The sequence below is a fragment of the Penaeus japonicus genome, unplaced genomic scaffold (genome assembly GCF_977035675.1).
Source record: "Penaeus japonicus unplaced genomic scaffold, GWHDUDI00000001_assembly GWHDUDI00000032, whole genome shotgun sequence".
NCBI lineage: Eukaryota > Metazoa > Arthropoda > Malacostraca > Decapoda > Penaeidae > Penaeus > Penaeus japonicus.
In genome coordinates this window covers 564783-577282 of record NW_028234434.1, presented here as the reverse complement: position 1 = coordinate 577282, position 12500 = coordinate 564783, and the positions used below count along the sequence as shown (strand labels likewise).

Sequence of the window (12500 nt, the reverse complement as noted above, 5' to 3'; positions counted from 1 at the left end):
AAGATTTTCTGGAGAGCCACCTCACAGGAGATAGGCTCCCCAGAATATGATAATTTGATCACGTGACCCATGATAACATGCCGTGAGGGTGAAGATGATGGGTGAGGGGGTGTCTAGCAAAAAGCTAATCAATGACAGGTTTGAAAGGTGCGGTAATGGTCTCAAAAAGAGGAGAAGCACACTGTACAGTTGAACTGTCTTTATTTGTTAGGGCCGGGCAGGCACAAGGCCTTGTCAGGCGGGAATTAACCCTTATGTGCCTGACCGGATCCCTCGCAGTAAAACAATCCACTGTACAGTGCGTCGCGAATTATTTGCGAGTCCTCTAGACTGGCAAATAACCCACTAGCTGCAAGGCAGGTACTGGCGAGTATCCAGGGAGATCGCCAAGGGCCAGGTCAGGCTGTTAGCGGGGGTACAAGCGTCAAAAGTCTCTTTACGAAGGATAACCCGCTGAACAACAACAAGCAAGCAAGCAAATTATCAGAAAAGAGGGGAGTGAAGTGGGGATAGTGGATCTAAAGTAGGTCCTGAGAGCCCTGAATAAATTGCGCAAGCAAGCAAGCAAATGATCAGAAAAGAGGGGAGTGAAGTGGGGATAGGAGGGAAGGATAAGGTTGGGGAGAGAAAATGATATAAGTAAGAGAGAAAGAGCCGGGGCTTGACCCAGCATGCGAGGGAATAGTAGGGGGGAATAGCTGACTGGACGCGGAAACGGTAAGGAGAGGGAGTGGAGGGGGGAGCCCCGCGCCATCTGTACACCCCTCCCCTGGCCGGGTGAGCCGCGCTGGGCAGACTGAACTGGCTAACCAGTCCGTTCGCCCCGCGCGGGCCCGGCAGGTGAGGAGGTACTCGGCTAACGAGGGTGGGTAGGGGGGGAGCGGTCTGTCTGGCGCCATCTGCGGCTCCACCGTGCACTACCCTTCGGCCGTGACTACGGTGGTGCCCTCGGCTAACCTTCGAGGCTGCAGGATGAAGTACGAGTGCGAGCGCGAGAGGCTATCCCCCCCGCCCGCGTCGAGCGAGGATTTCTCCTCGTCGGCGGCAGGACTTCCGGGGTGATGTGCTCTGGCGCTCGTCACCACGTCGGGATTATCATCACTGGCCGTGACACCTCCTCCCCGGCTCGCGAGTTGTCACTCCTTGGCTCAAGGAGCCGCGGTCATGGCACGGGTGCAAGCGGCAGGTGTCACGTGTCGGAAATCCGAAACCAGTGAGATGGAAGGGAAGGATTAGGATGGAGGACGCTCGAGCTATGTAAGGATAATGGGATGGGGGTGAGGGTGAGGTCGTCGCTTCTCAGAAAGATAAGGAGAAAGGAATTAAAATCGGGAAAGGGCTCTCTCACGGGAAATTAACTTTAATAGGTGATAATTAAAAGGTGGGCTGGGGATAGGGGCAACAACCACCAAATAAAAACAACAAAAACAGAACACGTAAAAACGAACATAAAACAAACTAAGAAACACGAAGTTAAAAGGTAAAAGCGTAAAATTAAAGCAAGGTAAAAACGTAAAAATATAAAAACAAGAGGTAAAAGGCAACACTAAAACATGAATGAAAATACTAATAAAAGGAGACGGTGGCAACCTCACCGGGCCAGCCAGCCGCGCTGGCGCGTGATTGGCTGGCCGCGGGGAGGTTCCCACCCTCAACTTATAGTAAAAACTTTTAAGCTAAAAGACTTAAAAGAAAACTAAACATATTAAAACTGAACTTAAAATGATCGTAAAAAAGAACTAAAAACGGGTAAAAGGGTTAAAACTGAACAAGGGAAGGGGGGGAATGAAGGGTAAGGCCAAAATAGACAGGAAGGAAGTAGAAGAAGTTCACAATAGATAAAAGGATGGATATTGCCCAGCTCAAAAAACTGGCTCCTCTTCCTGCTCCCAATTCGCAGAGAAAAGATCGCGGCCGAGGCCTGCTCTCCTCCCTTCGAGCCAGGCTGTGTGTCGGTCTATCCAGTCGGGGCACCATGAATGAAGTTTGTGGAGTTGTCTATCCACCACCCTGCGCCAGTGAAGGTTCAGGGGAAGCACAGAAGCTCTCTCGTGCAATCGTGGTGACGACACAAAGTCGTCCCACTTGACATCATAGACCCATCGGAGTGTTTTATTCTGGATGACCTGTAGCTTGCGCTTGTTTGTATGTGCTGCGAGTGTGAGTGTAAGAGGGTTGTATGTGAGAAGGGGGTGTATCATGGCTTTGAAGAGGTGCAGCTTTGTGCGCGGGGCAGCACTGCGAAATCGCAGAAGCGATTGTAAGGCCTTGCGAGCCAATGCGGCTTTTTGACTGATATGATTATGAAATCTAAGCATATAGTCGTAAATTACACCGAGTACAGTGCAGGAGAGAGTGGTTGCGAGAGGTGCTTGTTGTCTGTCGAAGGAGTTTAAGTATATGTGATCGTATGGAGGATTGTGTCGAGGGTTTATAAAGAGGACTTTTGTCTTTGTCGCGTTAGTTTTGATAAGCCACTTGTACTCCCATTTTGAGACTTTGTCGAGCTCGTCATTAATTCGCCGGACGACACCGGGCAGCGAAACATGTCTAGCTAATTGCGTGCAGTCGTCAGCGTAAAGAAGCGTCAGTGAATCGGGGTAAATGGGGTCGGGGAGGTCATTTGTGTATAAGATGTATAGTGTGGGGCTGATTATGCTGCCCTGAGGTACACCTGCGTGCATGCAAATGGTATCCGAAATGTTACCTTTGAATTTCAACTTAAGCTTTCTATCATCCAAGAAGCTGCATAACAGCCTCTTGGTGCACACTGGGAAATTAAATTTAGTGCACAGCTTGTACTTCAGGCCAGCATGCCAGACCGTGTCGAAGGCTCGCTCCACATCTTTTGTCACGAGGACTGTCTTCAAATGTCTGTCCTTATTGTTTACACAATAAGACGTCAGTATGTTCAGTACGTCTTGCGTCGAGCGATGGGAGCGAAAGCCAAATTGTTTTGAAGAAAGTAAGTCATTGTCTTCAAGATACCGCCTTAGTCGGGAATTTATGATCTTTTCAAAAATTTTACCTAATGTCTCGAGTAGACTAATTGGGCGGTAATTCTTGGGGTCAGATAAGTCTTTTTGTGGCTTAGGGATTAGGGCCACCAAAGCAGTTTTGAAAGGTGAGGGATAGTAGCCAGAGGCTAATGAAGTATTGTACAGGTGCGTCATAGCTCGTAAAACGTTGTCGGGAAGATTAATTAATACGTCTCGTCCAATCTGTGAGGAGCCTGGAGCTTTTCGAGGTGTTCTCTTAATGATTTGTTTTACTTCCTCCAGCAAAATGGGAGCACTGAGTTCGCACGTGTCGTCCAGATTACCCAGGTGGATAATCTGCTCTGGTTCTGTTTCTATCCTGTTGTTCTGGCTCCAGGTGTTAATTAAATTTACGTTATCGTTTGCAAAGGGGATAGGCTGATGAGGATAGAATACAGTTTTCCAGTGATCATGAAAAATTTTAATAACATCCACGGGATCTGAATATTGAATGTTGTCCTTGAGGAGGTGATTGAAGGGAGGGAAATTACTACCTTTTAATTGGCGGATCTTCTGCCAAAATTCCCGTGGATTGCGAACTCTCGTTGATTCTACTTTAGTAATTAAATTATGCCAAAAAATTTTGCGGTCGTTATCAAAACTATCGATGACGTGGTTTCGTAGGATAGTGAGGTCCCACCTCACTCGGTGCAGACTATTTAAATTATGAATGAAACGAGTCCTAAAGCAGGTCAGAAGGATGAAAGGATATTCTGTCCTTGTATCGCTCCCTGGGGATGGAGCGAAGCATGGCAGCAGAAATCCATGAGAAGAGATGATGCCAATGCCTATTTATTTCGAGGGAATTTTCCCCATCAAGGTTAAAATCAAAATCTTCTGCTTCTAAGAATGATTTGAAATCGTCCCAGTTTGCTTTTTTGTACCGGAATGACGGTGTTTCTTTGTTTTGTATAGGTGACATAGAAAGTTTGATGATCATGGGTATGTGGTCCGAACCGATGTTCGGGCCAGGTTGTATGTGTGAGTGGTAGGCGAGTGCCGCCCTGTTCCCGAAAACGAGATCAGGACGACCCTTACCTCTGCTTGTATATACGGTGTGGAAGTCGGGTCCGATGTAGTGCAGTGTTTTTGTTTGGAAAATAGACAAGAGCTGTCTACCGTGTGCGTTGTTGTTTGTGTGGTGGAAGGCGTGATGTGCTGCGTTGATGTCACCGGCAAAGAAAACTGGGAGGTTATTATAGCTAAATAGCTTGTTGAAATCGGCAAGAGGTAAATTTGAATTAGGTCTGATATAGGCAGTGGCAATCATTACAGGGCCTTGTTGCGTGAATAGCTTTACAGCCATGAAGTCAGGATGAATGAATGGCGGTGAGATGAACTCGAAATGGAGGGTGGATTTTATGAGAATACAGGACCCTGTATACAAGCCGTCTTGTGATTGTCTCGATGTGTAGCCGAAGTGTTTAATAGCATAGGAATTAGTGATAGAGGTAGAGTTTAAAAGAACAACATCGGGACTTTCCTGTTCTAAAAACTCGTAAAAAATGTTCCGGATGTTAAAAAATGACCTTACATTCGCTTGTACGATCGTCAGCATACCAATCAAGGAGAGTGAACGGTCTTAGGCTTCACCTTGTATGGCGTCTGTGGCTCCCGGAAGCGAGAGCGGGAGCGAGCGCGCCCGTGGGGCGACAGCTCGGCACCCTTGCCCAGGTGGGCTACTCTGGCGAGCTCGCCAGGGTCAGGGAGTGACTCCTGAGAGTGGGAGACGCGGAAGTCTCGGGAATCGGCGGACCAATTCCCGATGCTCCCGCGTTCCCCGAGTGTTCCCCTGTCAGGGAGAACTGGTCCCGCCCCTGCCAGGGGGGCGGGACACGCAGCAGCACCCATGTCGTGCACGTCAACGTGCTCGACATCGATGCTGCTGTTGGAGGAGTCCGACAGGATGGTGTTGTCGTGGACCCCGGAGGCCGGGAGCGACGGGTCTTTTCTGTCTTTTTTGGTGTGTTTGTTTAGTGGTGAGATTTGTTTGCGTTTCTGTTCAGGTGTGTTAAGGGTAGTTTTTTCATGTTTAGTTTCTCGTTGTTTACGTTGTGGGAGTGGCTGTTGTTCGTGAGAGGTAGAGGGCTGTGGCTGTGAAATGGGCGCCACTCTATCTGTGTTTGTGTTTGTTTGTGTGTGAACTTCAGGTATGTAAAGGTTCTCGTGTTCGAAGATCTCCTCGGGAATTACTATGCTCGGGAAACCGTTTTTCTGTAGGAGTATAGGGACGATGTTTGCGAATTTTTTGGCGTTGTATCTGGCGGCAATCAAGGCCACATGGAGTATAGCTTGTATTTTTGGGTCGGTGTTTGGAGTGAAGGTGTTTGTCTGAGGGAAGTGAGGCTGGGGCGGCATAGCTCTTCCCGAGGGAATCGCGGTGTTTGTTTGTGTTCTGGAGGGAGTGGATGTTTGTAAGGGTCGTGTTGCTGTTGCGTATGTTGTGTTATTGTTTTGTGTTTTTAGTGCTTGTCGTTTATTTTTGATGATTTCTTTACGTGTGGGGCAAGACCCGCTGACGGCGACGTGCTGTCCACCACAATTGCAACATTTGGTGGGCTTGTTGCAATTGGCAAAGAAGTGACCTTCTTCGCCACAGCGACTGCACCTGGCTTCGAGAGTACAGGTGTGTTTGAGGTGATTGTATCTGTAGCACTTCAGACACTGGTCAACCTGAATAAAACACTCAGGTTCTATGTTGTAAGGGGGGACGGATGTGTGGAACATCACGATCCCACGAGATAGGAGTTTCTGTGCCTCCTCGGGCGCAGAGCATCGGATCTTCACGATCCGGGACTCGGGTGGCTTGTAGACATCCACCACAGTGACGTCATTCATGGCTGAAACCTCGGCCTGAATAGACTCGGCCGATCGTGGTAAGATGGTCTTATCGACCTTCTTAGCCACGACCGTACACTTAGCCTTGGTCTCGGGAGAGGGAAGAGGCTTAAAGCCTGCGGCCGCGAGTTTCCTCTGGCCATCGGTCGTCAGGAAGGGAGTCAGCTGTTCTTGCCTAGCAACAACAACCTTGTAACCATTGTGAACTTTAATGCAGTGAGTTACGGCAACCTCTGTTATGGTGAAGATTTTCTGGAGGGCCACCTCACAGGAGATGGGCCCCCCAGAATATGCTAATTTGATCATGTGACCCATGATACCATAGCTCGAGGATGATGGATGATGGGAAAAAGGGGGGATGGAGGCTAGCAAAGCTAATCAAAATGACAGGACTTGGAAAGGTGCGGTTGTGGAATCAAAAAGTTCAAAGCACACTGTGAAGTTGAACCGTCTTTGTGTGTTAGGGCCGGGCAGGCACAAGGCCCTGTCAGGCGGGTATAACCCTTATATGCCTGACCGGATCCCTCGCAGTAAGACAATCCACTACACAGTGCGACTGACCGCCGTGCAAACACAAGCAAGCCCCCGCCTTGTTAACGGCATAAAGTCAGGTCACGGAACTTGTCAACTTGCTTGCTTCTGTCTTTAGTTACCACTGTTGCACGATAAGGCCACGTGACAGCCGAATCTTATCGTTACCTGTCATCAAAGGTGTCGTAGCTCTGGCCTTGTTTACACAGTGGAAAGGGGCGGAGTTAAACGAGGGTCTGGCAGCCACACGCCGCGCCGCTGGGGACCGGCCGCTCTGCTATAAATTCAGGGCTTAGCGGCATTTTCGTATCCCCATCCATCGATCCATCATCAGAGACCTCAACAGGACAGTAAGGAAGCAGTACAGCAGCAGCAGCCCACCTGAACTTCCCGCGACGCTCGCGGAATCAGGTCATGCAAAGGGTGTTACCATTATGCCCACCTCACCTGTCGCACCTGCCTCCTTTACCTGAGAGACACCTGCAGCTGGAAGCAGCCACTCATGCCAAGTGAGTGACTGTAATAACCATCACCTGGCGATCTCACCTCACCTGTGCAGCTGATAAGCAGTCTTACCTTTGCTGATTATAGGTTATCATCATAACCAACCAGAGATTTGTTGACAAACTTACTATACAGAGAGCTCCGCCAGGTAACCGTGGTTTGCCGCGGCCCTGGCCAGGCCTTCTCTGGTAGTGAGTGCCCCTCAGCCTGAACACTACTCTGGCAGTTTGTATCTCCCTTCCTGTCAGCTTACCGTTGACAGGGGATACAAATTGTCAGTGCTGACTTTTTGTTCGCCCTTTTTCTCCTGCTCTCTGCTTCTGCTTCCTGGCACTTGAAAGGACCTGCGGGGGTGACCTCCCTCGTATTCGTCCGGACAAGGAGCGCAGCCCCAGTCCCCCTTGTAGCAGGTTCGGGACCAGGGAGCGCCTCCACGTGCTAAACCACGATTCCCCTGGCACGTGACGGAGCTGCGTCAACTCCGCCAGGCAGGAGGGTGGGTGCAGGAGTAGGGACTTGGGAGATCTGTATAAATCTCCAAACTCAGTGTGTAGACTAGGGATAGGTCCCCTCTGGGGTTCCCTGGTATTTGTCGATCGACACCCCCACGACTGGCACATTCCAAGCTTGTGCTGGGGGGGTATGTAATCGTCCGACTTTGATATACCAGGCATAGGTCAATCGATTTTGATTTGTTTGAATATTTTGTACTTTTTTGAACTTTTTGATCTTGTCCATTGTAATGGCAGCAGTCTAACGGAGGATGCCTAAAGTTCGCCTGAAAGTTCGTGGGGGCCCTTCCCCCGAAAAAAGGAAATCTCTTATGAGAGAAATATGTCAGCTGGAGATCAAGCTGCTACGAATTATAGATACAAAGGACAGCTACATCGTCTTAGCTGAACAGGAGGAAGATGTGGACAAGTTCTTTATGGCAAGAAATAAAGATGCTCTCTCCCAACATGGCTTCACTCCGGTCCTCTCACCCGAAAAACGAGCCAGAATGACTGTGGTGCTCAAGGGACTCGACAACTCCATCATCGAATCGAGCACAGAATACATTAAAAGCGAGATAGAGAAATCGGCCCCATTTGCGGTGATCGACGACATATATATCATGGAAAGAGCCAAAATGATAAAGGTTCGCCTCGCCAACATGCAAATGGCCACAAAACTCAAGGATAAAGGTGTGAAAATTAATTGCTTCTCCATCCCATCCTGGCAAATACAAATGGAAAAATTTACACCCATTATCCAATGCATGTCTTGCTACGCTTATAGCCACGCCAAATATCAATGCCCAAACAACACGAAAATCATATGCTCCGAATGTGCACAAGAAGGCCACAGGTTTGACTCGTGCCCTAACAAAGCCAACCCAAAGTGCATTAATTGCCAGGGTAACCACCGCGCCCTCTCAGGGGTATGCCCAATCCGAAAAGCAGCCATAAAAGCTGAAGAGAAAAACAAAGAAAAAACAGAAATAGAGAAGGAAACGAAAACCTACCGAGATGTGGCAAAACACACCGTCACCGAAACTCTAGATGTTGTCAAGGAAGCCACCCAGATGAACATCCTCCAGCTTTCTGACTCCCTATCAACTCAGATACTAACCATCCTCCTACATGCCCATCTCCTAAACCTCGGCACCCCCGGGTGTTTCGAGGTGGAACTAAAGAAAGGTCTTGAGCGAGCTGGACTTCCTCCTGTTAATCTTGGCAATGATGTCGACTCACACCGGATCTTCCGAGTAATTCCTGCAGCACGAAACACTCAGACAGGAGAGCGAGACCAATCATGCCAAGAGAGCAGCGACACCAACACCAAGCTACCATCTCCACAAACTGCAGGCCCTTCCACTCAGCCACAAGAATTCGAGAGACAACCACAGAGCGCAAAAACGCGCACTTTGATCGCGGGAGCATCCTCACAGGAGAGCCTCGCCAGTAGCACCACATCACACCAAAAGGCACTCGATTCCCAGATTGATATCGTCGGTACACAGGGGATCGAGATGGAGGAGGAGGAGCTTGTGATCGACGAACCCATACCAGGACCCAGTCACTGTGTGGCACAAGCAGTGCCTACATACCACTCAGCTTCACAAAGAACAGAATACAAGAAGCTAGACGACGGCACCCCAACCGATCCTAAAGTACTGGGATTACGTCTTCATGCAGAAGACCCAAAGAAATATAATAATAAAAGCAGGAAACACATAGGAGAAGAAATAAAAAAGGGAGCCATCAAATATACTTTCAATAACCCTATGTTCCAAACAGCGAACTTCGAAACAAAAATACTAAAACACTTAAAACAAGGTGAAATCGAACTAAATTTCAAACTGATTGAGGAAGCCAAAAACCTTAAAAAGATCAGGAATGGGTACGAGGAAACAAAAGAAAGGCCAGAGGATAAAAAGAAAACTAATTAATTAAAATGACCAGGCTTAATATCCTGCAACATAATGTACGACATTGGAGTACCGAAAGATCGAGAGAGTTGGCTAATGCATATAGGGAGATTGACCCGGACATCATCCTTATTAACAGCCACGGCAAAAAAGAGACGGAAGGACTCAAACTCTACCAATACAATACCTATAATTCCAATAAATCCGGAGAACTGAACGATGGAGTAGCCATAGCCATCAAACAAGGCATAAAACATCGTATCATTGACGATTTCCAATCAGAGATGCTGGCAATCCAGATAGATACTGCAGAGGGGCCTATCATCATAGCCACCTCGTATCTACCACCAAGAAGGCCCTTCCTACCATATCCCGATTTCTTGCGTCTACTAAGAATCGATAAACCTGTTTATCTCTTGGGAGACTTAAATGCCAGACACCGAATCCTCGGACATAATAACAACAATGAGGTGGGCTCCAGACTGGCAGAATTCATAAACAATGGGCAAGCAATCATCCTTGGTCCACACTTTGCAACTTTTATCACACAAAATGCAGCTTCCACCCCAGACCTTGTTATTGCCAACAAACACGGTCATTTGAACGCTTACCTAAAACAAGGTCCACTAACAACAAGTGACCATCTGCCGATTCATGTCATCCTGTCTACATCGCCAATCATGGTCCCCACTCAACCACGATTTAAATACAAAAATGCGGATTGGGAAAAATTTAAAGAAATACTAAATAACTCCCCGAGAACCAACCTCGAACATCAACATCACTCTGCTTTAGACACCGAAGCAGAAAATTGGCTAAAAGAAATTAAAGAGGCAAAAGAACAAAGCATTCCAAAAACAACCTTTCGTACCATCATCCACCACAAAACTAATGGAGATCTCAATCAAAGGAAAGCTATTTACGAAAACCTAAAAACTCAAGCGGAAAGAACAGGATGGACCACAGAACTAAGGAACCAATATAGGCAACTCCAAATTGAAATCCAAGAAATTGCCAAATCTATCTCGCAGCAAACTTGGGACCAATTAACCACGGAAGTCTCCAATAACACGAATGATCCGGCAACCTTTTGGCGTAAGATTCACCAAATGAGAGGAAATAATAATTCATTCTCCCCATACATCCTGGATGCAAACAACAGGAAAATATTTGATACAGATGGCAAAGAAAAGATCTTAAACAGATACTGGAGCAAAATTTTTAACATCTCGGAAGAGGAGAATATAATGTTCAACCAACAACACGAGCAGGTGGTCCTAAGAGATCTCCAACTATTCCCAAATAAGACCAACCCAGATGATCGAATAGATTTCAGTAAGCTCTCCAACGAAAACCACCTAATTGCAGAAATAACGGTGGAGGAAATTAAAACAACTATTAAAAAAATGAAAAACAAAGCTGCAGGGAAAAGCAAAATAAATAAGACTGATCTCATTAACATTCCTGAGAACTCTCTCATTAAACTTAAAAATCTATTCAATGCCTCACTAGCCGCCGGGTACTTCCCAAAACCCTTTAAAGTTGCCACCATCACTCTTATTCCTAAGTCTGGCAAGCCACCAAACAGACCTGAAAACTTCCGTCCGATTTCTCTCCTCGAAATTCCAGGCAAGATATTTGAAAAATTAATTAACACCCGACTAATGAGCCATCTTGAAGACCGCAATATACTAAACGAAAACCAATACGGTTTCAGGAGAGGAAAGGGGACCACAAGTGCAATAGCCATTGCATATGAAAATATAGCCAATGCAGTTGCCCTCAAAAAACAATGTCACGTCATCCTCAGAGACGTATCCAAAGCCTTTGACAAGGTTTGGCACCAAGGATTACGTCATAGATTAATAGACGCACAAATGCCCGACCCACTCACGAAATTACTAAGTAACTTTCTGAAAGACCGTAAAGGTCATATCAAGATCGATAGCATCCTTGGCAACGAGATCGACCTCAAAAGCGGTGTCCCACAAGGAAGCGTCATCTCGCCCACACTCTACATTATGTATACTTCTCCTCTGCCTCCACCAACACTCCACCATACGTACATTGCCTATGCAGACGATATAACCCAAATAATAACACATCCGAGCAAATCTAAAATAATCATGGCCCTCCAAACCCATAATGCTATTACCTCAATCAACAAATTTGAAAAAGATTGGAAAATCAAAACAAATAAACAAAAATTTCAAATGATATCCGCTGCCAAGCTTGCACCACTACCAATCTTAATTGACAACAACGAGATTCCTTTCAGCCAAAACGGCAAGTTACTCGGCCTCCAAATAGGCTGCAGAGGATTCGCTCCTCACGTCAAAGAGAGAACAAGACTCGCAAACAAACAGCTCACCATGTGTAAGAGATTCTCGGCTTGTACTGAAAAAACAAAACTTCATCTATACAAAGCCTTAATTAGACCTATTTTGGAATACCCACCAGTACCGCTAAACACCATCTCCAAATCGCTCATGTTAAAAATACAGGCGGTACAGAACAAAGCACTGATTTGGGCATCAGGTGTCCGTTACCCAAACATACCCTCGGCAATACAGCTACATGAAAGGCTCAACATAATCCCGATGAACCTAAGAATACATCATCTTACCAAAAAGACTTGGGAGAAATTAGAATACCTGGAAGACGCAAACTACTTAAAGCTAACACAAAACCACCTCACGAACCAAAACCACTCCTGGTTCCCACGTAGCCTCCCAGCATCACTCGCTGAACCACAGCCACTCCACAGCAGACGATCCTCGCAGGAGCCAATGCTCCGCAGGAACCGCGTTCCACGCGAAGCTCCTAGAGACGACGATCATGTCAATCCCGACGATCCCGACGTCGACGTCGACCTGTAAATAGAAAACAGAAAAGAATGAAAAAAGAAAAGAGAAGTAGATAAGGAGAGAAATAGGGGTGAGTTTTCACTCCCTCAACACCTCCTCCGGACCTTCTCCGCAATCCTGAAAAGAAAGAAAAAGCAAAAAGAAATTAATGTGTTTTGAACTAATTATACTAACATGTTTTTATAAAAACTCTAAAGAAAACGAAATAAAAAATGCATGATAAGGGAAGGTGATGGCAAACAAAACCAACTAACTAAAAAAAAAAAAAAAAAAAAAAAAAAAAAAAAAAAAAAAAAAAAAAAAAAAAAAAAA

General features: G+C 46.6%; 1 protein-coding gene and 1 long non-coding RNA gene across 3 annotated transcripts in view; both read right to left on the bottom strand.

Annotated features, from left to right (window-relative positions):
- LOC147467899 (uncharacterized) overlaps positions 1 to 12500 on the bottom strand; it is a 181472-nt gene that overhangs the window by 4054 nt on the left and 164918 nt on the right. The window lies entirely within an intron of this gene.
- LOC147467917 (uncharacterized) lies at positions 4602 to 6191 on the bottom strand. The gene has a single exon (XM_086556143.1). The coding sequence runs from the start codon at positions 6189 to 6191 to the stop codon at positions 4602 to 4604; it is 1590 nt and encodes a 529-aa protein (XP_086412269.1).